This window comes from Phaethon aethereus (genome assembly GCF_964289735.1).
Source record: "Phaethon aethereus genome assembly, chromosome: 1".
NCBI lineage: Eukaryota > Metazoa > Chordata > Aves > Phaethontiformes > Phaethontidae > Phaethon > Phaethon aethereus.
In genome coordinates, this window is record NC_138575.1 from 10,485,582 (window position 1) to 10,513,542 (window position 27,961).

The window sequence follows — 27,961 nt, forward strand, 5'->3', positions numbered from 1 at the left end:
GAGCCTTCTCTTCTCCAGGCTGAACATCCCCAACTCTCTCAGCCTGTCCTCACAGCAGAACTGTTCCAGCCCTGAGGTCATTTTTGTGGCCTCCTCTGGCCCCGCTCCAACAGGTCCATGTCTCTCCTGTGCCGAGGGCTCCAGAGCTGGAAGCAGTACAGGGTGGTCAAACACCGGGCCAGGGGCGCAGAGAGGCTGCGGAATCTCCACCTCCAGGGGCGTCCGAAGCCCAGCTGCGCACGGCCCGAGCAGCCTGACCGCGGCGGCCTCGCTCCGCGGGTTTGCCTGGGTGGGCGTCCTGCAGACGCGCCGTCAGCCCCCCTCACTTCGCGGCTGGGGCGAGCCAGGCTCCGCCACGCCCCGGCTGCTCGCGAGCACGTCCTTATTTGCCGAGGGAAGTAGAGCGGGAGGCAGCACTCCCGAGGCGGGCGCCGCGTCCCCGCCGGAAGCCCGCCGCGGCCAGCGCCCGTCCGCTCCCTTAAGACGGGCCGGGGGCGGGGCGGGCGGCCGCGGGCCGAGGACGCGACGGGGCTGGGGCTGCGCGCGGTGTCTTTAACGGCCGGGGCGCAGGGCGGGGCGCGGGTGTGCGCGGGGGGAGCCGCCCGCCCGCCCGCCATCCCGCCGTCCCGCCCGGAGCATGCGCGGCGCGGCGCGGCGGGCGGCTGTCGGCGCCGCACTTCCCCGGCAGCCGCGGCGACAGGCGGCGAGCCTGGCGCCGCCGCTGCCGCCGCTGTCGCCGCGCGGGGCTGTGGTGGCGGCTGCGGAGCCCTGAGCGCCCGGTGCTGCGTCCGCTGGAGAGAGGGGCTGCGCGGCGGCGAGCTGCCCCCGCGCCGGGTCTGCGTCCGAGGGGAGAGGCGGCGATCGGGGAGCCGCGGCGGCCATGGGCAACGAGGCGAGCCTGGAAGGGGGCGAGGGGCTGGGTGCCTGCCCCGAAGGGGCGGCGGCGGCCGGGGATGGCGGCGGCCCCGCGGCCCCCTTGCAGCGCCTGGTCCCGGCCGGGGTGGAGGCGGACCTGAGCCAGCTGAGCGAGGAGGAGAGAAGGCAGATCGCCGCTGTCATGTCAAGGGCGCAGGGGCTGCCCAGAGGGAACCTCGCCGGCGCGGAGCCGCCTCCCATGCAAAGGCATGCACGGAAAATCTCTGTCCTCCCGCTCCTCCCCCCCCTTCTCCGGCTCCTCGCGGTGGGGCGGGGGGCGAGTCGCGATACGATCCGGTCCCGCTGCACGGGGAGCAGGCGTTGCCTTTTGCTGGCCGAGGGAGGGAAGGGGGCGGCTGCAGGAGCGCGGGCGCGGGGATGGAGCCTGCAGCCTCCAGCTCTTCCCGCTCCGGTGATTCTTCATAATAACGACGGTCCACGGTTCCAGCGGCTGCGCCCTCTCCCCTGCCCTCCCTCTGCGCCGGGCTGGAGCGCGGGTAGTTCCTGTCTCTGGGGAGGGGAGAGCGTTGCAGACAACGTTTCGGTTTTCTCTGTGGGGGTGTGTGCTTCGCGGGGCTGGAGTGCCTCACAGCTCGGATAGTAGCCAGGGAAGCTCTCCCCGCGGCCGATGGGCTCTGTGAGCTTCTCTTCCTTCAGAAAGGGTTTCTTGTTGAGTCTTTCAAAGCTTTTGAGCATAATGTAATTGTTGGCCATTACTCTGCCCATTCTTAACCTCTACAACTATCATTTGGCTTCATTAAATAGTCATGGATTGAGTAGATCTGTTTCGATCCATTTTTGCCCCCTTATTTTTCTTTTCCTTTTTTTTTTTTTGTTGTTGAAAGGGAAAAGAGAGGCGCAATAATAGATTGCATTGATTGCCACGGGATTCAGTATTCTGGGTAGTGATGGCTTTACCTCGTTGTGCATCTGTCGAGGCTAGGATGAGTTCCTTCCCCTTTCTTTCCCTGCCCCTTAGTAAATTCACTGCCCGATGTGCAACAAGCCCGTTCCCTCGGCCCGCCGCGGGGGCCGGTTCGCTGCCGGGGCCGGTTCGCTCCGCGCTGCCGCTGCCGGCCTCCCGCGCCCGGTGCCCGCCCTTCGCCGTCCGTGCCGCTGTCCGGGGTCCTGAACTCGCCGGCTCCCCCCGCCCCTCATCCAGGGCCGGCGGCTCTGTTGCTCTCCGTCTCCGGGGCTGGGCGTGTTGTTTGTGTTGAAGGAGGATGCTGAAAGGAGCCTCCTCGACTGGCTGTTGTGTATTGACCTCACCCTAGATAAATGCTTATTGAGTTTATATAATATCAGGTTTATATAAGTGAATTCTGGAAGAAGACAAGCAAGGAGGGTGGGACCAAATTCATCCTTGGGCAAACTACCGAAGTCATTGGGATTATACCTGAGGTGCCAGTCTCCATTTTTTAAAAACTGGAAATTAAATCTTCCTATTTTGTCTTGCATGATTATTAAACAGGTATTAACACTGTATGTAAAGTATAATTTTGCATTCCATTCAGGGCTCTACTCAGCTTCTATAGATGTTAATGGAAAAAAAAAATCATATTGGTTAGTTCTGTGAAACTGACCTCAAAATTCCCTTCTGTATAACAGTCTATGAGCAAAGACACAAAGACTTAAAAAGTTTATTTTTTCATGCTAATGTTCCAGAAAAAAGTAGATAAATGTCCTTGGAAGATTTTAGAATAGGCAAAACTCATTGCAGTGTGATTATTTCCGCATTTATAAATGGCTGCTTTCCTACGAACATATTTATGGTATCAGAAACTACTTTGATCATGTTAGCATACAATACTTTAACTCTCCATTTAAAGTAAAGACACTCTATTTGTGAATTACAGCCTTTTAACTTTTAGTCAAAGTTGACATTTTAACATTCAATGCAATGAATGATAAGTTACCTTCTTTTGTAGGGTTGTAGCAGTTCCCATCATAGCATCTTTGTGTCTGTCACACTGTAAGGAGGTTACTACTTGTCTCTGCTCTTGTTTTCTGACTTTGCTTGCTCCTGTTGCACACCTCTTTCCTACTGAGACCTACCAAGAATGATGGGAATAATTTTTAAGAACCTGATCCAAACCCTTGGAGTAAGACTCTTCTAAGGACTAAGGATCAGCCTCTTCCAGACTTCAACTTCTGTAAAGAACTAGCCTGCTGAGACTCAGACTCTTTAGTTTCAAGGTTTTTTTTTTTTTAGTCTCTGTGGCCAAAGAAATCAGATGTGAGAAACACCTCTTCACTGATGCTCTACAACTGTTGTTGCCAACAGCTTTTTTTCCAGTGTGGTTATGCCAGTCCAAATGTTAAGTGACTGAAATAGTGATCAAAAGAGGAATTCTGGCTTCCAGTTTATATAGCCTTGCATTATGACAGTGTCCCTATTGCATTGTCTGTTTGGTTTTTTTCATGTTGTTAACTGGATTTTTCCTCTGTGATTTCCATTATAACTTTAGCTGTTATCTAGTCTTATCTGAGAGACTAATGATTATTTACTATTCTAAATGCTTTCAATCCCCTCCCAAAGTAACTCAAATCTTAAAATGTTCAACTTCCTCATGATTGATGATATCCTGAAGTAACAATTTTTGCAACTGCAGGATTTTTGATGTTATATATGAATATACGAACCATCTGATGCAGCTCGTTATTTGGGTTTTTTTTTTTTTCAGTTCATTAAGTTGTTCACAATAGACATAAACGGAAAAAAAATTGCTGCATTTTGGGAGGAAATGCTAAGAAGTCTTAATGAGTGTCACACTTCTAAAGTATATTTATGGTGTATTTTCCAGAAGAAATATGTATTTTTGTTAATGCCATCACTCTGTTGACTTAAAAAAACCCACAACGATTAGCCACCAGGGGTATGCGTAAGTTTATACATATCTTGTCTGTAGATATGAAAAGATCTAGCTAGCTTAGAGTTGTGTAGTTACTGCGCTTCTCTTTAAAAGTATTTATACTGATGAATGGGAAAAAGACATGCCTTTTTAAATAGAGTTTTATAGTTTGTAGGCATTCAAGAACTAGACCAATAGTCTTTTTGTTAAATGTCCTCTCAAATCCAAAGTAAGCTTTGATTTGGCTGTAATATTAATGTAAATGAATAAAGATGAGCTCTGTGAGTCAAGGCCAAAGTGAGGAGGAACATAGCAGCACAAAGAAAAGAATTAGGTGAAGGAGGACTAAATGATTTTGCTTGTTGAGTCTGGATTAAAGACTTTAAAACAATGGTGGGCTTTTCATGAGTCAAAAGGTTTAAAAATAAGCAAATTCCTGCTAAATAAAGACAAGATTTTTTTTTGAGGATTTCTGATTCTCTAGATTAATTAAAATTGTTCCATGTCAGTCTGTAGCTGGTTGTAAAATAGTTCTAGAAAAGAAGGCTTCAACTTCCAGCTACCTAAAACTAAATGGAGCATGTCCTGGTTTTTGACAGAGGTAACATTTCTCAAGAAGCTTGTCTTTTCAAGGCTTTTTCTTCCACTGGTTAACCATGCTCTGTCTCCATTGCTTAGAAACGTTGTTATGTATAAAGGCAAGAGAAGTCTGGTCTTCAGAATATACCAGCAGCCTTGCAGAATCACCTGGGTTTTTTTTTCCTAGATTCATGGGTTTTAATCTCATTTCAAGTCCTGACATCTGATCAGGTGGAAATTTATGGAGCACATTATTTTGATAAAAATGAAAACTGGAGGAGAATTCTCTTCCAATAGGGATCTACAGTTACTACTTCTTGTTAATGTCCAAGTTCAATTTCTAAAAACAGTTTTAGGTTGTTTTCTTTTCCTTCCACCTTCACACTGTAAGGTTTGGGTATGGTACCCTGTTTCTTGACCTGAGTTTTAATTGATTTTTTTCTTTTTTCCCTTGTCATTCTTAGCATTGTTAAATAAAGCCTTCCAACATTTTGAACACTTGCAATCATGAATGCTGGAAGTGTACCAGACTGCCACTAATAGAATAGTTGAAATTATTTCACTTAGTGGGCTGCACCTCTGAGCAACCTGATCTAGTTGAAGACGTCCCTGCTTATTGTAGGTGGGTTGGACTGGATGACCTTTAAAGGTCCCTTCCAACCCAAACTACTCTATGATTCTACCTCTTCAGACAAATCTCGTAGAGTGCTTATCTAAATAGCAAGAAACAGGACTGCAGGTAGACCTACCTAGGTGCTAATGAGAGTAAAAAATTGTTCTTTCAACAAGCAAAAATGCCAAATATTTGAAGGAATTAGATTATCATTGGTATTTTCTGAATTATCCTCTTTATGAATAATAAGTTAATCATTGTTCACTGACACCAGTGGAAACACACGTACTGTGTGTGCCGCCTTCAGTGGGTTCCATATTAACGTTGTAAACTTCCCAGTATTATGGCCAATAATTTTACAAGGATGGGGATGGGTAAATGGAATTATGGAAGAGTGGAAATAGTTTGTCCTTAGCAAGAATTTTATGTGGACATTTTTAATTTACAAAAACATCAGGTAAAAAATTGTGAGAAAATCACGTTGTGAGAATTATGAGCACAGAAATGGCTACCACTTAGCTTTGTTCTTTTGTATTGCCATTGCTAGGTATGTAATGAAAACTCTAAATATTAATCAGAAATAATAGTAAACCCATGGTAACATTAACAGTGTAAAATATATTTTTTAACGTGTCTATTATGTATGGTTCTGCGGACTTCTGATAAAAGTCTTAAGCAGAATTGTGCAATTTTTTATTTTTTATTTTAGTTAAGGAATACAGTTAAATGTAATGAGTGATTCTTTATTTTGCTCATGAATGCCCAGGAAGAAATGTCACATCTGGAAAAACAAGAACACAGTTAACTGGATCCCTCAAAGTGAAAACTGAAAATTTTATATTCGCAACACTGTTGTGGCACTGAAGAGAACACTGTATCTTCCATCAAAAACACAGTGATAGCACTGACTAGAATATTTTACTACATCCTTTAGCAATAACATTGAATAAAACATTATTTCCTCCAGCTGCAGCTGAGTATAGCAATGCATAGCGTACGATGCCACATACAAAGACATGATCTTGATTTTGGTTTCTACATTCTTAGTTTTATTTTTTCCTATATGAAAACACAGCAAAATTATTGTTAGAGAAGTGGGAAAAATCCCTACGTAATGAGAGATTTTCTTTTTATTGCTGGGCAGTGTGAAAAGTTGAAATTATGCTTGGAGGAAGCTTTACAGTAGTTCTACTGGAAAAAAAACCAACTTCAGGACTAATTCTGTGAACTGGCATCTGCTTTATCCAATTGGAAATTCTTCTAATCTGTGAATGGATGGGTGACAAAGTAATTACTTTAAAGAGAAGCATATACTTCTTAACGTACCTGGATTTTAGGAGTTTAGATCCCTGCTTCATGCTGAACCGTACATACTGAACCGTACATATATCCAAATTTTGTACAAGTAGCCAAAACGCAAGTACATAAACATTTTGTATTGTGCAGTGTTTTTCCTTGTACGACTGTGCTTTGATCTGCTAATTTTCTGACATCTCTGTTTCTTTTAATCTTCTCTGTCTCCCCCTGTTTGTATCCAAAGGGATGAAGGGTTAGTCATTTGGATTTAGGTAAATTAGGAAGTTTTAGCTTTGAGCTCTCCAGATTTCTGCAGAGAAAATTACCTGGTTAAACATTGTTGTCGTATTAGATTATTTTCTAAATAAGAAGTCAGCCTATGACTGAATACTTGTATAAGACTTTATAGAATGATAATTTTTATTTAAATACTTTTTGCATGCACCTTATGCTATAAGCCTTGGTCTTGCAAGCACTTAATCACATGAAAAACTTCACAGTGTTACCAGAGCACTTCCTGGGTTACAGATACATCTTATTTTATCTCATTTTTCTTGTACTCTGCATTATTTTAATTTTATTACTTTTTTTTGTCTGCAGACATCCTGAGCTTGATACAAGCCACCATCCCAGGCAACCAGGTAAGCCTCCAGATCCGGGAGCACCAAGTTTAAGTAAAAGCAGAACAGTAGATGTGCTGAAGACAGAACAGCGGGCACCTGGACGGAGCCCTTCTTCTATAAGTCTAAGGGAATCAAAATCCAGGACTGATTTTAAAGAAGATCAGAAGCCAAGTATGATGCCCAGTTTTCTCTCAGAAGCCAATCCATTGAGTGCAGTCACTTCAGTTGTGAACAAATTCAATCCTTTTGATTTGATATCAGATTCAGACGCAGCCCATGAAGAAGCCGGTAGAAAACAAAAAGTTACCCAGAAAGAGCAAGGGAAACCTGAGGAGCAGCGGGGCCTTGCAAAACATCCAGCTCAACAACAGTCTCCAAAGCCAACTCTTCAACAACAAGGGCCTGCCAGACCTACGCCCCAGCAAACAGAGTCTTCCAAACCAGTGCCTCAGCAGCAGCAGTCTGGGGAGCCAAAGCAAGTTCAGAAACCAGGCCCTGGTCACCCAGCAGACCCTAAGCTAGAGCAAGCGAAACAACCACCCCAACAGCGAGGACCACAAAAATCTCAGCCCCAACAGTCAGAACCAACAAAGCCTGTTCAACAGCAAACTTCAACAGCAAAACCTTCATCAGGCCCAACAAAACCACCGCCACAGCAACCAGACAATGCTAGAACATCATCCCAAGCACCACCTCCCACAAAACCGTCATCGCAGCAGCCAGGACCTGAAAAACAATCATCTCAGCAGCCATCACGGCAAGGAGGTCCTGTAAAGCCATCTTCCCAGCAAGCAGGGCCTCCAAAACAGCCTTCTCAGCAACCTGGACCTGAAAAGCCATCTGCTCAGCAAACGGGACCTGCAAAACAACCATCGCAGCCTGGACCTGGGAAGCCACCTCCGCAGCAAACAGGGCTTGTAAAACAAGTGCCACCACAGGCAGGGCCTACAAAACCATCTTCTCAGACTGCAGGGGCCGCGAAGCCCCCAGCACAACAACCAGGACTTACAAAACCACCAGGCCAGCAACCCGGGCCTGAAAAACCCTCGCAGCAAAAGGAAGCTGGTGCCTCCCAGCCTGCTGAGTCTGCCCCAAAGAAAACCTTCTGTCCTCTTTGCACAACCACCGAACTGCTGCTGCACGCTCCGGAAAAGGCCAATTACAACACCTGCACACAGTGTCACACTGTCGTCTGCAGCCTCTGTGGATTTAATCCTAATCCTCATATAACAGAGGTGAGTGGTGTTTAAACTGATGTTCGCTATCGGAACACAAAATTAAGTTTATCTCCGTTATGCTGAAACGTCAGGTGCATTACAATGTATCACCGTGATCACCTAAGGCCTTAACAAGTTCAGTGAAAAAAAAAACATGCTATTTGGGAAAACTGCTTACCAGTATAAGAGGGTGAAATTGGGGAAAAAAGAAGGTAGTGGTTCTCTGTTTGTACAGTGTTTAGGAGTGTGTTCTCATTTCTTCATATAGAAAGAGGAGGAACGCCAATGTGACTTTTTAGCCATTTTGCTTGATTTTAAGCACTTGCTGTCTACATTTATAATCTGACCACAGTAGTCATGTGCTAATATGTTTATAAATAAGTAAAATTTGCTGCTATAAGAACTAACTACGAAAAAAAAAAAGAAAATTACTCTTCATAGTCCCAGTGTGTGTTTTGGAAAAGGATGAGGAGTGGATTTGCTTTGTAACTGTGTGAGTGTTCATTAACTGAAAGCCTGAGTCATGAGTTTTGACTTGGTGATACTCAGGTTATTTCATTCTTGTGGGATGCTAAGAAGGAGATCTCTGTGGACTGTTTCTAACCTTGATCACCATTCATGCTGTAATTATGTAACAGAAATGGTGTAGAAAGTAATATTAGGACTTCAAGTGAATTTATTTTAACTTGATGATTGCGGTAGCTTGATTTATGTGCTCGTACATATCCTTTACTTGCTCTGGGTGGGAATAAAGCTTCATATGAATGTCTGATCTCTTATTGCTTGTATGGCTTCTCATACATCCTGATATGCTAATTTTAAAATTGCAGTATATTTTGGGTTTGTTTTCAGTGCCAACACTTCTATCAATTTATAGAAATTCAAGTATAGCAGACCTGGCGCTGAAGACTAACTAGTGATAAATAGCCAGGAGGGGTATTTGGGAAGCTTATTTTTGTCTTGTTTTGGTATTAGTTTAGCTGATCAGAGATGCTGATAGGAAGAGGTACAGACTGCTACTATATCTTGAACCTGACAATTAATATCCCTGCACTTAAAATCAGATCAAAGAATTGCGGAGGCTGGAAGTGTCCTCTGGAGATCATGTAGTCCCACCCTCTGCTTAAAACAGGGTCACCAAAAGCAGGTTGCTCATAGCCAGTTTGGAATATCTCCAAGGCTAGAGACTTCACAGCCTCTCTGGGCAACCCGTTTGCTCAGTACCACAATGATTTAAGAATGTAGCTAGCAGTTAGGTTTCTTTCCAGTGTGCATGTTTATTAGTGGGTACCTGGTAACAAACAGGAGGCTTTTTGCATCCAGCAGGTATATTATTATTGATTTTTTGCTAAAATTGCAAATTTAAACATGAAAGGCTACTCACAGCAACCATTGGTAGCACATTACATCATTTAGGAGTCTACTTGTTTGAATTTAGGGAAATTCAGGATTGAGATAGCTGGCTTTAGTGCTTGGACTGGAAAAGAAGTGACTTGAACAGCCATGAGCAGGAATTTCAGAGCATCTGCAACTAACCAAATGCTTATATTATAAGGGCATATATGAGGAAGGGTCAAAAAGCATGTAATTCTAGACAGTTTGGGGTGAAACAAGATATATTTATGTATAACAGACAAGAAATGTAACGCATTGATGTTGAAGTCAAAGACGAACTTTTGTAAGAAAACTTTATCTTCAAGTTCTGACAGAATATTTTTAGACCAATATTTCTAACATTCATTTGTTGGTGTTGAGTTGTTAATTTCTGTAGTGTGCTCCTGGAGTCTCCTGGAGCCCCAGGTTTCTCTTCCTTTAAAAACCGCAGATTTCCCATGGAAGTGGTGAACAACTTTGGTATGTTCAAATGAAATGGATTTTGAGAGAGAGACAGTTTATCTAAGAAGATCTCAAAGTATTTGGAAATTCAGTGAATGACTACTAGGTTTTGAAGCGACTACTCTATAAGTGTGAAATTCAGGACTTTAAGACAATAAATGCAGCTGCATTTAAAACTGATTGCATACATATGTAAAAGCAGATTTGAATTTCATATTACACATTGAAATAAACACAAGATATGCATTTATTTCATGATGAAATCATTTCTGTAAATGAAGGTATTGGATGTCTTATTTATTCAGCTATTAGTTCCAATCTCCTGACTCCCACTCAGACTTTTCTCATTTGCTTAGCTTTGCACCACCAGCTGTCTTGCTGAAACTTCATTGTGGGTGTCCTGCTCCAATCTGCGGCGAAGTACAATGAAAATCACATCTGACTTTATTACTGAACAGTTGGAGCAAAGTAGTAGAACCTGCCCTGGCACATACAAAAAGTTGACTGACTTCAGCTGCCAAGGTTCCCACCTGAGTTATTCTCAAACTGTCTTTCCAGTTTCCCTTTCCTTTCAATATTTAGATTATTAACAAAAGTTTCTGATTCCTCCTTTACAATAGTTTACACACTTCTTCCTGTCTAGCATGAAAACCATAGTTTGTGTCGTAGCTGTCAAGTTTCCTTGATAATGGTGCAAGTTTTTTCTTTTGGCTTCTCTTAAGTTCTTCTAAAGTGTTATTGACTAAAAGTCTTTGTCTCTTACCCATGCACTTACTGACTATTTCTTTACCTCTTATTGTTATACTTTGACTTTTCCTGCTGTTCTTTTTGCCAAGTTCATGATTCTGTAATCCTGTGTTGTGCCTTTCTCATGCCCTTTACAGCCACCGTCTTTTATTGCTTATGTTAAAATACATTACCGATTGGAAAGCAATAATTTCAAATTGGATGTGGGGAGAATGAAAGGCATTTATTTAGAAAAGAATTTATGTTAATTTTGTTCTCTAACATTTTCCCCTGTACAGCTGCTTGATCTTAAGATATTCTTCTTACAAATTTCTTACAGGATAGTTCAATCTTCATAATTGAGTGAATTCCTTTTCCAATATAGATCTTTCTAAATGTCTATATTCTATATTTCTAGCTGATTATGGAAAGAATATAGCAGGCTTTACAAACTGTCTCAGGAAGTAGATTGCATGCATTGTAAAACCATTATAAAAAGCGCTGATTTTAAACATTTTTATTAATTCTTCTCATTTAAACTTCTATTTAAAATGCAGTAATACATGCACTCTGTCTCTTTTAACTCACTAGAGAGAAGTGTGTAACTAAGAGCAGAAAGTGATACGTGTAGTGCCACAAGATCAGACCCCTTGAACTGTTTCTCTGAACCATCTGATATTGTGGTCCCCTTGGGGAAGAAGGATAGTTGGTATCTTGGTTTTGTACAGGAGTCTAGAGAGAAAACACACCATACGTAATGTGTCCAGTCACAGATGTCTCTCTAATCTGTCTAGGTATTCACACTCCACTCATCACCATGGCACATGACTGCCTAGCAACAGTTGCATAAAATAATGGAAAAAATTATATAAACAGGTTTGATGACTGGTACTCTATTCCATTTTTCTTTCACATACATCAGAACCTTGTCATGTATTTTTTTTGTTACATGTTGATTAATTTTTCTCATTTTTTGTTAAATTTTATTTTGCCAAAACCACTCCCATGAGCCATTAGCAACAGAAACTAACACTTCCCAAAATCACGTGGAGTAGGCTTTCTGAAGTAAGAAAAGACATCTGAGGGACCATCCATTTTGTTAAACACTTATATATAGTTTTTGATAAAGCTAGGCAAAAAGCATGAGCTACTATAGTTAAATCTAAATCATCAATGCATATGCTCGATAGCTCGAGTAAATTTTCGCCCCCTTTGAACTAGTTATTGGAAGATACATGCAACATGGACTGAACAAAGGTTTAAACTGTAAAAATATATCATTACATTCTTTTTGATGCCCATCTGTAAAGTTGATGGTCAAGTGGAGTGTTAAAGACGTTAATGTTGGAAACTTGGTTGTATATGAGCTCTGCTCCATGAGCCTACCCTTGATGAGTACATGTGCATATGTGAATGCCTGTCTTCTAGGTAGTTTTTAGGAGGGATTATTTTTCATGCATTTTATCTACATCAGTCCACATTTCATCCACCATTTCATGTATGCTTTTGAGAGAGCATTTAAAATTAGTCTTGGAGCCAGGTATAATTTTTTTACTTAGATACTTGCTGAAAATTGCGCATTCAGAGAATGTGAAGATGTGTATATTGATATGGCATTTGTTTATTTGCCAAAAGCTATTCTGGATGGAGGCAAAATGAGTTCTAAAAACTATTTTATTGGTTCTGACTGTTTTTGAAATAACATGTCTGTATCAAAGTTGCCTTATTCCTAAGAGAAAAAAGAGGAGGGGGGGGGGAAAAGTTGAGTCTCCCAAAGTGGAGTGTATAATTTCAGATCAAGTAGAACATTTTACTGAATCTATGCCTTTAGTTTTCAGTTCGTCAGGAAAAATAATTTTTTTAACCCAATCTGAAAATATTTTCTTGTTTTTTGTTGTTGCTGTTGGAATTTTTTGGGGGGAGCTGTCTATTTTTTTTTCTTTTTTTGGTAGAGCTAGGAATTTTGTCTTATCAGTTGCTTAGGTACTACAGCCTTGAATTTTTGCTCTTTCTTTCTGCTTCCATTTTTATGTACAATCATATCACAACTTTTGATTTAAGAATATCATGATTTGATTCAGATCCTCATAATGATTTTCAGTACTTATATTTGTTTTTATTGATGTTCTGCATCTCCAAATATCCTAAACAGTAACAAATACTTAGACATGAAGTATTCTCAGTAACTAAAGAGAATTTAAGCAGTCAGAAATGCATTAATTTTCTTCAGTTATTACCATTATTATTAGCTTGTTCAGGGAAAGGAATATATAATAATTCAAAATACTATTCATATCAGGAAGATGACTAATTCTTGTGGTGAATCCCCATAAGTTTTGCTTATACTTACAATAAAATTAATAGAAATGGCTCTATTAAATCTTTGTTTGTTATGTGACAGTAAAGGAAGCTATTGATTGAATTGAAATACTCCCTGCGGTTCACAAACTAGATCCTGCTGTGTTGCAGTAGTGCATAAGAACTGGAATGCAACACGGAGTGGAAATGACATATAAACAAAAATAAAACTGCTGTCACTGTGGGTAGTGACATAACACAAAGTCTAAGCTTTTTAATAGCAGGAAAAATAGCTTTGAAACTGTATGCCCTGTGTAAACTCAGACTTGGGCAGATTTTCAGGGTATTAGAAGTAATGCAAAACAACAACAACAAAAAAAAAGGACTTGAATCTGACTATCAGCTGTTACAATCATAAGGTGTAAAGAAATGGGTTAAACCCCAGTAAAGCTTTTTTTAACTTTCTCAAAATATTAATTTAGATATCAACACTTAACTGCACCAAAGTAAAGCTAGAGGTGGTCTGTAAAAGACGATGGAGTTTAGTCTGGGTTCAAACTGATCAGAGAGCAGATTCAAACAAGCCTTGTTTAGTTGTCTTTTAAAAATGAAATATGTCCATGTGAAATATTTGGTTTTGGTCCAAAGAGTACTTGGGGTGTTCCAGTGTTACTAACACTTCAATTTATATGGAAGTGGAGATTATTCACAATTTTTGTGATGAAATGAAGGTAGTATAGCTCCTTTATTTCTGCCCCTGGCTAGAACTACCACGTGGGCATTTGGGAAAATTTTAGATCCTCAAGTAGAAGGGTTATGGAAATACAGAATATTATTTCTCTCAGTGGAATATTCTTAAACACACTCCCACACTATTTCTCTCTCAGAGGAAGACTATGTGCCTACATCTCTGCTTTACATTTAGGATTAGATGTATTAATAGTATGGATGCCCTGTGGGATCTTTTTTTTTTTCCCCTCTTTTAAGGTAGGGGCAGAACATAGAAAGAAGCAAACACCTATGCATGGCAAACAGTTTCTCAATATTTTAATTGGGCAATATTCTACAGTATGTGGGATTGTTTTCTCATCAGCCCAGAAAACTGTCCTGTCCGGTGTTTAACACAAGTAAATAATAAATTAATCTGCATAGCTAAAGATGTCAACTGCAGTGAGCCATCTGTGCCAGTATGGCTGTTGCTCAGCAACTGTAATTTACTACTACGTTAGGCCATGTGACGCGGGACGCTGTTTGCTGGGCGGGCGGCGGGCGGGAGGCACGGCCCAGCGCTGCTCCGACCCGGCGCGTCAGCGCTTCCCAGCTCCCGGCGGCAGCACGGATGGACTTTGTTAGCCTTTGCTTTGCTGCTCTCTTGATTTGCAGTTCTGTTTTTTTGGTTTTTTTTTTTTTTTTTTTGGGTAATCGTTCACGTGTTTCCGGTATATTAAATCTAGATGCAGTTAATGAAAGCAATCAGTGGTTGCAGTGATGCATGAGGCAGTGCACTGAGCTGTGTTTAAAAGTCTTTTTCCTTGTCGTATGCATGAGACAGCTTAAACACATTTGGCTACAAAAAATAACTTTTAGGTATTCTGAAATACTGGCATTCAAAAAAAAAAAAGTCAAAAGATTATATGTTCACTATTCTGCTTTATGATTCTAATTATATAAGCTCTAAAGTAATAGTTCCCCAAACACTTGTAGTTCATATGCAAGCTATGGCTTTTTTGTACCAGAGTAATGGGGTATGTTTTAAGATTATGGTAACTGTACAACACAATTCATCCAGTAGTGTTTTTCAGTAGTTTTAGAATAGCTAAGAAACATTTAAAAATTGTCTTTTAAAATGGCTATTTAAAAAGTTTGCTTGAACTCTGGTTTAGCATCAAGCTACAGTGCTTGTGACCATTGCTGCGGTTTGTGGAATGGATAGCTGGGGAGCATCCTGCTGGCTAGAACCTAGCATCATTTTTGTGAGCATCTTGAGTCAGTGTTTCCTGGTAATCTCCATAGTTACCTTCCCTCCAGATATCAGATATAAAAGGCAAGTATTTATTTTGTAGCGATAATCTATTTGCCTCAAATGAGGATCAGTTGCATATGGTGTACAATAGTTAAATGTTTGTTTCAATGTAATTACTTCGAGTAGCTGATCTCTTATTCACGGAGGGATAGTGTAGAAGGAAAACTTTGTCTCTAGTATTGCCCAGGCTTGTTTAGAAGACCTTTTCAGTTGTATATTGACGTATAAATTCAGTTTGTTCTGTGACAGAAGTTGTTCTTTTTTTATTCATAACAGGATTTTCTGATTTAGTTGTTTGTCTCTACCACCCTGCTTTATGAAGCTACATAAAATCTTGGGCTCAGGTGCTTTATTTTTCATGTTTCTATCATCATCTTGGCAGAAATGTCTGCTAAGAGCCAAATCTGGATTCCTCACTCCTCTCTAAAATTGTCAGGAGCTAAATAAGCTAATGTGTTTTCAGACTAGAAACTGATTTTGTCGATAAAGCTTTGGGGCCGTGCTGAGCAATGTCAGCAAAGGCCATTTACATATCTGTGGCAATGCAAAGGCTCTATAAATCTTTACATTTCTGTGGCGATGTAAAGAGATGTTAATATTTTACATGTATCTTAAAGTTCCTTTTTATAGTACCAAATGAGTCGTCTAAATGAGAATGAGACCCATTGCCTTAGAATGCGGCTCTGTTCTGCAAAAGGGCTGTTAAAATGGCTTCCGAGAGCTACATTTGTATTGTGTGCCAGTAATTTTTACATGAAATATGTTCAATCTGCAAGTCAAAATTTCTTTCTCACAGTACATCTGGAATCTTAGAATCAAGCTGGATTCTTTTCCTCCCCTACATCATCTGCAGGAATAGAAATTGAGCACGCCGCTCAATGCACTCACTTTCTGATGGTTTTCCTATGGCTTTTGATGGATTTGCATAGTTGGAACAAATCTGAACACTTTTGCAGAAAGGAAAAGGCTCCAGATTACCTTCAGTTGTGTTGGCTTTGTTTGGGATAAGGAGAACTGAAATGTAGCTGGTATTTGTTATTGAAGTCAATGGTTAGATTATGAATGAATGAAAAAAGGTGAGCTATGGAATGTGTGCTATAATTCTCTTCAATGTAATTCTCCAGGGATGTTGTTACTAAAACACTGAATAAATTCATTTGGTGCTCTCGACTATCAGAGTCTTTATGAAGCTTTTAAAAGATGTTATGGCTGATGAATACATAAAATATATTTTAATTACTTCTTTGTTGTTATGAGGGTATATAGCTTCTACATCAGTGAGTTAGAAAGCAAGGTAGTACTTTCTGTGATCAGAAGTTGAAATCTGAACAAAAACGCTGCATGAAATACCTCCAATTTACAGTCCTAGTCATGACACTTCACAGCATGGATCTCAGGATGAAGAAAATCACATAGATTTCTTCTAGAAATAAGACCCAGAACACACTCCTATCTATCAGTGTGAAAACAGACAGCTTGGGTTCCTCAGCATCAAAGAAGAATCTCCTTCCCAAGTAGACAGGAACTGCAAAAGCTCAGGTGTTGCCCTGGAAACCTTTGCCTTTTAATTCTAGCTAGAGATACAAGAAATATGGAGAAAGAAACTAGAAAGTCACAGCACTGCTGTCCAAGAAGACCTTTAGGGATAGACAAACATTAGTATTTTAGTTATCTACAGCAGCAGTAAGTTTTACTTCATCTGCAATAACATGTAAGAGCATCTGTACTTAACAGAAGCCTGCTCCCATTCAAGTTTATGGAAAATCTTTCTAATTGCACTAGAACGAAGAAGCCACTGTTTGATACAAAACTGCATCATGTAGCACACTTTATTTTGAACTCCTGCAGTTCCAATCACAGAACTACAGTTTGTGCAGTTTTTTATTTGTTTGAAGATAATGTGTATAACCTATAATGACTTGAGGGTTTTGGCACTTAATTTCTCCCACTGAAATGCATGGGAGGAATTTTATGTCTAAATCAGAAGGATTTAAAAAATAATACAGTGAAGTAAAACTTCCTACATTTTCCATTTTGAAGTTCAGCTGTAGGAGCAGCAAATTAATTAATTTTAAAGGCTTCAGTTTAATACTGAGAGTGCATGTGTGTGTATATAGGTATATAATTTTTTTTAAGGAAAAAAACAGTTGAGAGTTAAGGTTTTGTCTTCGGCACAAGATTGTGTTGAAAACCTTAGCAGAGAATTAACTTTTGTTTGGACTCCAATTAGGTAGTAGAGTCAGACTGGACCAGCTGCATATTGAAGACAAGCCTAAATGCTTATAAATGCAGTTGGATTCTGGACACCTTAAACATAAGAATTATTCAGACTCCTTATTCTGTAACCCCACCCAACCCTACAGCTACTTCGTTTGGGGCCTTAAAGGTGTCATAGTGACTTAAAATTAAATTTCCTGGAAGCTGAGTGAGAGCAGGTGGGCACCTGTTACTGCCATGGTTTCATCTGGTCATCTTACTTTAGAGTACAGCACTTTCATTAAAAAAAAAAAAAGGCAAGTGGAGGTGTCGAAAAGAAGCAGGAACAGTGAATCACCATGAAAAGTGCATTGTCCAAATCTCTGTAAAAGTTCTGTGGTTAGTGGGAAAAGACATTCCTCACTTAGGCCCATTAAAAAGCTCCTCGCAGGATCCTGTGTTTCTTCACTATAGAGGAGAACCCAGCTCCGTAATACACGAAATCTTAATCACTTTGCCAAAGCCAGACAACTGTGACAGCTGAGGTGGATGTTCAGAAAGTCTGGTCTTTGATTAGACTTAAACCTTCTAGAAAACCCATAAGAATTCATCCAGAAATGGTATTAATATGTATCTAATTAAATGAGATTACTAATACCTAAAATCAGGTATCATAATTAAGATTTACTTCTTGCTAGTAATTATCCCTTGGACATGGGACTTGTAGGGGAGCCGACCAGTCAAACAGTATGGGAGTTAAGCTAAAAGTAATCTTTGCTCAGGTCCTCTGTGCAGTGAACTTAATTCCTTTAATAATTCAAAGCAGAGCTTAAACACATGTTGCAGTTTTGTTTCTGTTGTTTTCACTTTTTAACAGCTATTTGCTATATGGGTTGCAAATAGATCAGAGAATTGTTTAAATAATCTAAAAAAATTGCACTGGAAATGGAAGATAAAAGCAACATTATTATGAATGGTAATTTGATTACTGTGAATTTATAGCTTAGGCCAAAGTTGGGCATCTCTGTGAAGCTGCTAGTGAGCTGGTATTCCAGAGTGTGTATATACCATGTTTATCAGAATAACTGCAATAAATGTGTTTTACGGAACTGCATCCAACTGTCCTTTTAACTTTTGCTGCTGGAAAAATACAAGGCTGGCACGGCACACCAAAATAATGAATTCATTGCTTCAGTCCGTGACATCAGAGTTCTTTCCTTCCAATGCGCTCTGATATTATGCAGACCCAATCTTTCTTTGCATGTAGTACCTCCAGATTCATCCCATGGAGTATGGCAGAGGTTTCAGACCTGAGTGAGAAACAGGATCCAGAAATGTTCACCCTTAGGGGAAAAGGTCTGAGTCTTATATTCTGTGTCCTCCAATTTGCAGTTTCCCTCTGCCGCAGTGGTGCGTGCAAATGGTACCCTGCGTTTCACACACAGACTAAAGAATAGAAGTAGAGCTACAGATGACCTCCTTAAGTATCTACTTGCAGGTGTAGGCCCATGGGACCCATTCCCATATTGAATGGAATTTTTGCTGCCTATAATGTTTCTGCTAGTGATGTAAAATGTGGAAAATAGCACGTGATGCTTCCCGACCATATGTTGCTGTAGCCTATTTGATCCTTCCTCAGACTGCGAGGCTTTACAAAAGCAAAGGTAGGGATGACCACTTAGGATTATTGGGGTTTTTTCGTCGTATTAGAAAATAGAATTTCCCTTTCATGTAATACTTCTTGGGAAGGAGAAAAATGTTTTGAAGTTGTGAGTTACTAAATTTGATAAGAAACATGGGCAAATATATTATTTGCCTTATTCCTTCTCCTCTGTGTTACAAAGAGGGGCCCATGGTATACATGCATACAGTAGTTACCCTGGGAGCTTATTTTAATAACAAAGGAATCTTGGGAAACCTAATTATGACTCTTAAAATACCATCAGGGCTTAGGCAAAGCTCCTCACTGATTCCAAGTGAAGATTTGCCCTGAAACTGGTGGTGAAGTGTTGATCTGTATAATATATGGTGTCCACGAACACACCTCAGTGCCTAATTCATTGGTTACATGTGTACTGCCAATACTGGTTGACAGCCGGCTGGACATGAGCCAGCAGTGTGCCCAGGTGGCCAAGAAGGCCAACAGCGTCCTGGCCTGTATCAGGAATAGTGTGGCCAGCAGGAGTAGGGAAGTGATCGTGCCCCTGTACTCAGCACTGGTGAGGCCGCAGCTTGAATCCTGTGTTCAGTTTTGGGCCCCTCACTACAAGAAGGATGTTGAGGTGCTGGAGCGTGTCCAGAGAAGGGCAAGGAAGCTGGTGAGGGGTCTGGAGCACAAGTCTTATGAGGAGCAGTTGAGGGAACTGGGGTTGTTTAGTCTGGAGAAGAGGAGGCTGAGAGGAGACCTTATCGCTCTCTACAACTACCTGAAAGGGGGTTGTGGTGACAAGGGTGTTGGCCTCTTCTCCCAAGTAACTAGCGATAGGACAAGAGGAAATGGCCTCAAGTTGCGCCAGGGGAGGCTTAGATTGGATATTAGGAATAATTTCTTCACTGAGAGGGTGGTCAGGCATTGGAACAGGCTGCCCAGGGAGGTGGTGGAGTCGCCATCTCTGGAAGTGTTCAAAAAACGTGTGGATGTGGCGCTTCAGGACATGGTTTAGGGAACATGGTGGCACTGGATTAATGGTTGGACTTGATGATCTTGAAGGTTCTTTCCAATCTAGTGATTCTGTGATTCTGTGATTCTGTGTGATACTTGTGCTCTGTAATTTAAACCATTACCAAAACCATAAGCTGTACAAAGAGCTTGAGTAAAGTAATTATGCATTTACTGTGTTTTAATTACAATTATTTTCTGTCAGCAGACTTGGTGTGTCAAACTATTTTAGCAGTATTTGTCTTTTTTTCTCTATTCTGGCAAATCATTGCTATAAATGAATCACTGCTGGGTCCCATGAAATTCCAATGCATTTTTTCATTCTGCTGGGTTTTTATCCTCCAGTATTCAGCTGTGTGTAAACTGAATGCAAAGCCATTAGAAACATGGGTTCAGCAATAGCTCAAATCACAGGAATGCGGAGAAGAATGAAAAAAACCAGTTGGGCATGTTAACAGCAAAACAATATTAGTGGTAATATTTCTACCTTTCTACACAGAAGTCTGAAATACTGCAACAAGCCATACACTAGAACAGCCTATTATTATGTTGATTTTATTAACTTTGTCTCATCTTGATCATAATACTTTCAAAATTATTTTTTTCTGCAGATTAAGGAATGGCTCTGTTTAAACTGCCAGATGCAAAGAGCGTTAGGTGGTGACCTAGCAGCAGGTCATGGTCCCGGGCCACAACCAACTCCACCCAAACTGAAGACACCTATTCCACCCTCAACAGCTAAACCATCTCCTCAACCACAGCCAGTTCAAAAGAAAGATGCTTCTCCAAAACCTGATCCTTCGCAGCTAGCGGAATTGAAAAAAACCCTGCCACAGAAAAAGCAACCGTCCTTGCCTGGCTCTCCCCCTGTAAAATCAAAACAACTCCTTGCTGAGTCTACTGACGTCTCACAGCAAATAGATCCTACTCCAAAGTCTGATCAGGCCAAGCCAACACCGGCTGAAGATAAGCAAAAACAACCCAGTACACAGAAGCCTACGACAGACACTGTGCCTACCTCTGCAGCACCAGGGTTGAAGCCGGATTCGGCAGCTCCCAGATCTCCACCAACTCAACAGAAAGTGACAGATTCCCTAAAGCCAGAGCTTGCCAAGCCATTACGGGACACACATCCAGCTGGGGATAAACTAGATTCCAAACCTCTTCCACAAGTGTCTCGGCAGAAGTCAGATCCCAAGCTTGCATCTCAGCCTGGGGCTAGACCAGATGCTAAAACTCAAAAGCCCATCGAGCTAACACAAACAAAAGATGATCCTAAGAAGTTGCAAACAAAACCGGCCCCAAAGCCTGATGCCAAACCAGCTCCGAAGGGCCCACAAGCGGGGGCAGGTACCAAGCCAGCGCCAGCTCAACCCCAGCCGCCTCAGAAAACTCCTGAGCAATCAAGGCGTTTCAGTCTTAATCTGGGAGGCATCACTGATGTCCCTAAGCCTCAGCCTACAACACCACAAGAAACAGTTACTGGGAAACTCTTTGGATTTGGCGCTTCAATCTTCAGCCAGGCCTCAAATTTAATTTCCACAGCAGGTCAGCCGGCATCTCAGACATCAGCCCCTCCTCCGCCTGGTCCTACAGCGAAGCAGCCCCAGCCTCCATCCCAGCCTCCAGCCTCTCAGGCAGCCCCCAAAGAGTCTAGTCAGACTCAGCCCCTTGCAAAAGCTGTTCCTGTAAAGAAAGAAGCCAAGCCTCTTATGACTGAAAAACCAGAGCCATCCAAAGCGGATAGTGTTTTAACGACTAAAGGTTCTGATTTAGAAAAGAAACCTGGTTTGGCTAAAGATAGCAAGCCTCAGGCTGCTGAAGCAAAGAAACCTGCTGGGCTGTCGGAACCAGAGAAAGCCAGCCAGCCTAAAGTGTCTTGTCCTCTTTGTAAAACTGGACTAAATATTGGTTCTAAGGATCCCCCCAACTTTAATACATGTACAGAGTGCAAGGAAGTTGTGTGCAATCTCTGTGGATTTAATCCAGTGCCACACATAGCTGAGGTAAGGTGTTGGTCTGTATTTATCCTGTGTTCTTGCTTGCAGGCTCCCTGTGCTGTGAAGGCCAGTCTCTAGCTGATTTTTATCTATTGAATTGTCAAGAAAAATTTGAATGTTTCATTATCTGAGGGCTTTTAAGATTAAATATCTGTGTTGTATGAAACTTGGTCAGTAATCAGAAAGTACTTCCAATGAATTTTCTGCAGATTAAGGGAGTTTGATATAGCTGGTTGCTAGGTTTTTGAGGCATAAGCAGATAGTTAATTATGGTTATGAACTCCTTTGAAATTGGTGCTACTATGATAGAGCAAACTACCGTACTTTCAGTTTGTCATGGGATAAAGTTCTTTTTCATATGCATCAGTACTGTATGTTAACGTGTCCTCCTTTAATCAATGCCCCTGATGCAGACAATTAATGAATGAAGGGATGTGTTAATGCTTAGTTATTCCCCTTCCATCCTGTTTCATACATCCCTACATTTATTCCATTAACCTAATTCTGGCTCTGGAGTCTTTGCACATGCTGATGTACTCATTAGGAAGGTTGAAGTTTAAGTGATACCTGTGTGGTGGAATATGTATTTTTTTGGTGTGAATAACGTAAAGTTCACAAAGTCACTTCATTCATTAAGGAGTGTGAGACTGAAAGAGCATTTTCCATGACTGCCCAAGGCAGATCCAGTAGTGCCAACTTATCTTTAAAAGAATTAAGCAACTTATTTTCAACCATTTCCTCACATTCCACGTTTTTACCCTCCTTCCTTCCTTTCTTGTAATTTTTTTTTTTGGCAAGGGGATTGGAAACTTTATACTAGCTTAAGAGAAAGGTGGAGGAACACGTTACTTGCCATATCAATTTGGTAAGTTCAACTCAACAGAGGCAGACTGCCTAAAAATACTCATGAGTAACATGGTGTAAGTTGGTCTGCGTAGCACATGAGGGAAGTGGCTATCCATGTTGTGTCTTTGAAATCTGAATGAATACATTAGAAATGGCTCCCAGGATTAAAGGTTATCATATCTCTGCCTTAAGGTGAGAACTAATGTCGGGAGAAATAACAAGTTGCAGGGAAAATATTGCTTATGTTGTCTTCATATGCTTTTTTTGTGGATTGTTTTCTGGAATATACTATCATTTGAAAGGTATTTGTCCTACTATAATAAGCATATTTTATCTAACTTACAAATCTGCTGTTTACTGTCTTTGTAGTCACTTAGATGAGAAAGAAAGGTCTGAAAATACAGGAAGATTGATCAGTGATTGAAAGCCAGGATTCAGTTGACTTTTAATGTTGCTTATGCACTGAATTCCATCAAACACACACACTCCTTCATCACTATCTACCCCCCTGCCCCATACACACACACACATACACACTTATTTAGGTTTTTGATGTGAAAAATATATATGACTTTCTCCAGAGGTGCTCTATTATGCATACACAGAATACCTCGGAAAAAAGATGTGTCAGTCCTCGTGAAACACTGTGCTAATAAGACAACTACACAAGTCCTGGTGCATGAATTGACTTCTTCAGAGTTGACTTAGGTGTCATGGTGGGGGACTGCCATGTGGTGTGCAGATTTATACTCTCCATATTCCTTCTGTTTAACATGAGAAGGCTGGTATTCTGTTTCTTTTTTCCCGTTGCTGTTATTGCCAGGGAGTTCTCTCTGTTTCTACTCTTTGGGATATGCATAGCTTGAAATGCTATTGATTTTCTGTAGTCTGACTTCCTCATGCCTTTCTTTGCCTCTTTTTTTGGCTCCTTCTTGTATTTTCTTCCTTATACTACACATTTCCATCTCAGTCCACAGTTTTCATCTTTTCTTCTTTTTTCCAATAATTTTTCCTAAAAATTGGTAAACTGCTTTTCCTTGATAACAGGAGTTAGTTTGTTGACTGAGGGCACCCTGACTTTCCTTTTCATGAAGATGGGAGACAGAAGAGGGAGCTCATCCTCTCCTCTCCCAAATGAGCTGTGTAAATAATGTATTTAACCTCAGATAGTAATTCTGTCCCTGTATGCACTGAATATAGTGTGTACCTGTTAAATGACAGAAACATGATGACAAGCAAATAGTTTATGCTCACTAGCATAATCTTTTCCTCCACCAAACTTTTCTAATGTGTTGAGTACAGTCTTCAAGGTTTTATTTACTTGTCTCCTTATTTTTTGGGAGATTAGGAAGGATAAATAGAAATTCTTTTTAAAGTTGGTCTTTCTGGTAGTTTTCTACCTAATTCTTTTATTCCTATATTCTGCATTCAAAGAAAAAATTACAATTCCAGAAGGCTATCTTCCCTCTTAGCCCCAGAAAGTGTTTTGGATGAACAAATGCAACGAGTGTTTAACAGTTTTGTTTTGGGGCTGCAGCTCTATCCCAGTGATTCTAACAGTCTCTTATGTATTATCTATATATTGTTGAGTCAGTAATGGCTGAAAATGAGTTGAGTTTTATTGAGTGATGGCTGAAACCTTGTTGCCAACAAAGCTTGTATTGGGCTATATGGTAAGAATCAGCCCCATGGGGCAGGGAAACCAGTGTTTCACTGACAAATACAGAGGAGCATCTAAACTCCGTGGGCACTTCTACCTTCAAATTTTTTAGCAGGGAATGTCTTCCAGGCAATGTGCTGCTGTGCTGCAGACATGGCTGAGAGCCCTTTTAAGGGAAGAAGGTGCTTTCTTACAGAGGCAGTTGTTCTTTGTTCTTGCTGTATGTGACAGAAATAACTTTCAAAAAGTCTTTAAGCTGCTGCAAACAGTTGGTCCTCTAATAATCCCTCCTTTGCAGGAAACAGGAGAACTAGATTTTACCTAGTCTAAATCAACAATATGCTGTTTCCTTCAGTGAAATTATTCTGTATTGTGCAATGCTGTGCAAACTGAGAATTAGGCTAGAATCCTTTTTCCTAAAAAGGGCTGACTTTTTTTTTCTTCTTGATTTGTTGATCCAACAGTCAAGCAGTTATTTACTTAAATAGTAATTTATCCATGAAGCAAACAGCCACAAATGATTAAATAAATGACACTTGATAGATTTCAAACTCACAGGGCCATGTGCGCCCTCGTGCATTAGCAGACTCCTTATTCTGCCATTTGCTCAATAGGGAGGAGCACTGTTTACCAGCTCTGTGATTAGCTTTCCAGCTCAGGTAGTTGGAAGCAGCTCTATTTTTAGTAACAAAGCACGAGATCGCAACTGCAGATGCCAGAAATTAAGTGTGTGGCAACGACCATTTTGTGCATTTAAAACTCAGTGAAGCTGTTCGGAATACTGAACAGGGGTGGAGATGGTTGCCTATAATGTAATTAAGTATGTTGAGGCAGCAGGGTCAGAAGTATAGAACCTGTGAAGAATTAATGTAGTAGTAAAATAAAAAAGAAGATATAAAAACTCAGCTAAGGAAAGCGAAGATATCCAAATTTGTAGAACCTGTATGGGCAACAAGAAAGAATAATGTCTTAATAGAGTCACATGTTATGAACAGAAAGAGCTCAAAATGTAATGTGTGTATATGTAAGTGTGCTAATGGATTTAATCTAATAGGACTGCCAAGGGAACAACAGAAGCATTTTTCCGTCTACAGATAACTATAAAATTATCTGGAAAGGTATTTGGAAATAAAAAATGTTCCATGTGTGAAATAAATTATTGGGGCTACAGAAAGGAGAGAATTGTTTTGAATGAAGGAGAAGGACAGGGAGAACTGGGGAAGGGCAGAAAAGACATCATATCTCAGACTTGCTAAGGATTTCTTGTTTGAAAAAGATGTAAACTGTTAGAGATGTGATCAGAATAGATAATATAAACAATTTCACATAAAGAGTGATATTTCTTAATATATTTATTACGGAGAATATTGTCTGTATGAAATTGTTTTCCATAGGTGGATATGATAGCAGGAATCTATAAGCAGGAGTCTATAAACAATGACCTTGATGGTTCCTGTCCGATCCATATTCTTATATCATAGATCTTTTTTAAAAATAGATGTATAACCCACCACAATAATTTAGATGCTTTTCTGATAACTGTTACTTAATAGACCAAACTAAATAAATATTTCTTTTGCCTCTCCTCACATACTATGGAGAGAGGGAAAAGCAAAGAGATAAATTCATTTTCCGAGTAAGCACAGTACTATCATTAAACTCAATATTATAACCAGGTTAAAAATGGTATATTGCTCTTGCAATAAGAACTTCTAGAAGTCACAGTAAATAGTTATATTTTGGAATTGATATAAGCCTGTCTGGAGATGAGTGGAGCTCTCTTGTCATGGCATGTTGTCATATACCTGAATACATATTGGGTTCCTGTATCACCTCCTAAAATCCTGCAGAAAGGGTACTGGCACAGGTGGGTCCCTATTATAAATAATTCTGTCAGTTTCTATTTTTCCAAACTTTCACTGATATCTAATTGCAAATAAGTTGCATACACTCAGCAGGTGTGACCTGTTATTCATGCTCAAATATTAGGCTGTAAAAAAATAATTTAAAAAACCCCCGAACCTATCCTAAGTGAAATGAACGCTGCTATTAAATGCCCAAATGTGGTTTGGACTTCTTAAAGCAGTTGTGCAGGAATGTTGCGAAGTAATAAGCCATCTATGATTTTAATGAAAATCCCTAAAATGTTGTACTACATCATCTGAGGTGACACCCATTGCCTCTCTTTAATTTATTAACAGCTCTGTACTATTATGTTTCTTCTGTTTGAGAAAACTCAGACCGTTCTGCAAGTTGGCAGGTTTAACTCCTATTAGAAGTTCCGATGTCCTCCGTTATGTTTGGTGATGGGTTGTTTTGGAAACAGATGGTGTCTGGGAAACACAGTGAAGAAGAATTTGCACTTAAGATATGAAGAGAAAAACAACCACTCCTTTCAGTTGCATAATTTATCTTCTCTGCCTCTTCCATCTCCCTTTATACTTAAAGCTCCTTTTAAAATTTTGATTGTAAGAAAGTGAATGCTATTATTGTTTAATAACAGCCAAATAATACAGAACATAATAGGCTAACACAATGTATTCACTACAGTTTATGGAAATTTTATCCATTAAATGATAAGTCTTCATAATTGAAAAAATGTTAAAATGACTACTAATTATTATTTTGAAAGATAAAATCTGGCATTGAAAAACAGAGTGCATGTTAGATGATAAAAACCCCACTATATTTTTTGTCTGTCAGAATGAAATTAATTTAACTCCAAATGAGGCATCCTGCTTCTCCTGTTTAACTAATTCAATATGCAGACATTAAAATGGAAATATTTTAAATAGCAGAACAACGCACCTCTTCCATTTTTCCTGTAAAACATATATATTGTGTACATACAGAATAAAGGGCTTATAGGGAATGACCCTTTGATGGGTAATGTAGTCAAATTTGAACACAGATAAATATTTAAAAAAAATTTAGTACCTGAATTCACCTTTGAAATAAGGCTGAAGAGCTTAAGTGTCATCAACAGAATTAGGCTTCTGGTATTCATATTTGCAGAGGTATTTAAGGGCTTAAAGACAGAGACTTGAGTTGTCCACAATACTTCTAAATATGTGTTAGAAGCGTCTGTCCTTCACTGGCGCCTTAGCTAAAGCTGTGTTCCAAAAAAACCCTACTTTGACCTGATGATTCTTCAGAGGCCTGAACTTCTGTCTTGTGCACATGGCTTGAGCCATTCCTTTTGAGCAGTGTCTAGCTGCTGTTTAAATCCCTTTGGAGTCCAGCTATTAGATGAAACCCCTTTTGGGTTCTGATTTTGGCATGTCTTTGAGAATAGTTCACAGAGAGGCAGTACTGTTTGGCATTAAACATATCAGCTATGGCTGCTTTATTTAGTAATAATAGTAACAGTAATAGTAATAATACTTCCTCATGGCCACATACAATGTGGTGGTGGTTGGTTGAGTTTATTTGTTCTCCAATAATATTATAGGCAAAATACAGACCTGCAAATAGGTATGTGACTTCAAGACTCCCATCCTTAGCTCAGGGCTGTTACTGGGATGCTACAGCCAAGCTTCTTGTCTCCCAGTCTCCTACAAGACCCCACGAGTTTGCAGTCTGAGTTGCAACAGAGGAAGTGAAGCCAAGAGTAAGCCAAAGC

General features: G+C 40.4%; 1 protein-coding gene across 1 annotated transcript in view; it reads left to right on the top strand.

Moving 5' to 3' along the window:
- Positions 1-624: 624 nt before the first annotated feature.
- The window catches only part of PCLO (piccolo presynaptic cytomatrix protein), a 395,249-nt gene continuing 367,912 nt past the window's right edge, over positions 625-27,961 (top strand). Inside the window, exons 1-3 of the mRNA XM_082013967.1 lie at positions 625-1,122; positions 6,856-8,113; positions 20,445-21,839. Of these exons, the coding sequence (XP_081870093.1) occupies positions 881-1,122; positions 6,856-8,113; positions 20,445-21,839 (2,895 nt within the window). The 5' untranslated portion in view covers positions 625-880. The remainder of the gene's footprint in view (positions 1,123-6,855; positions 8,114-20,444; positions 21,840-27,961) is intronic.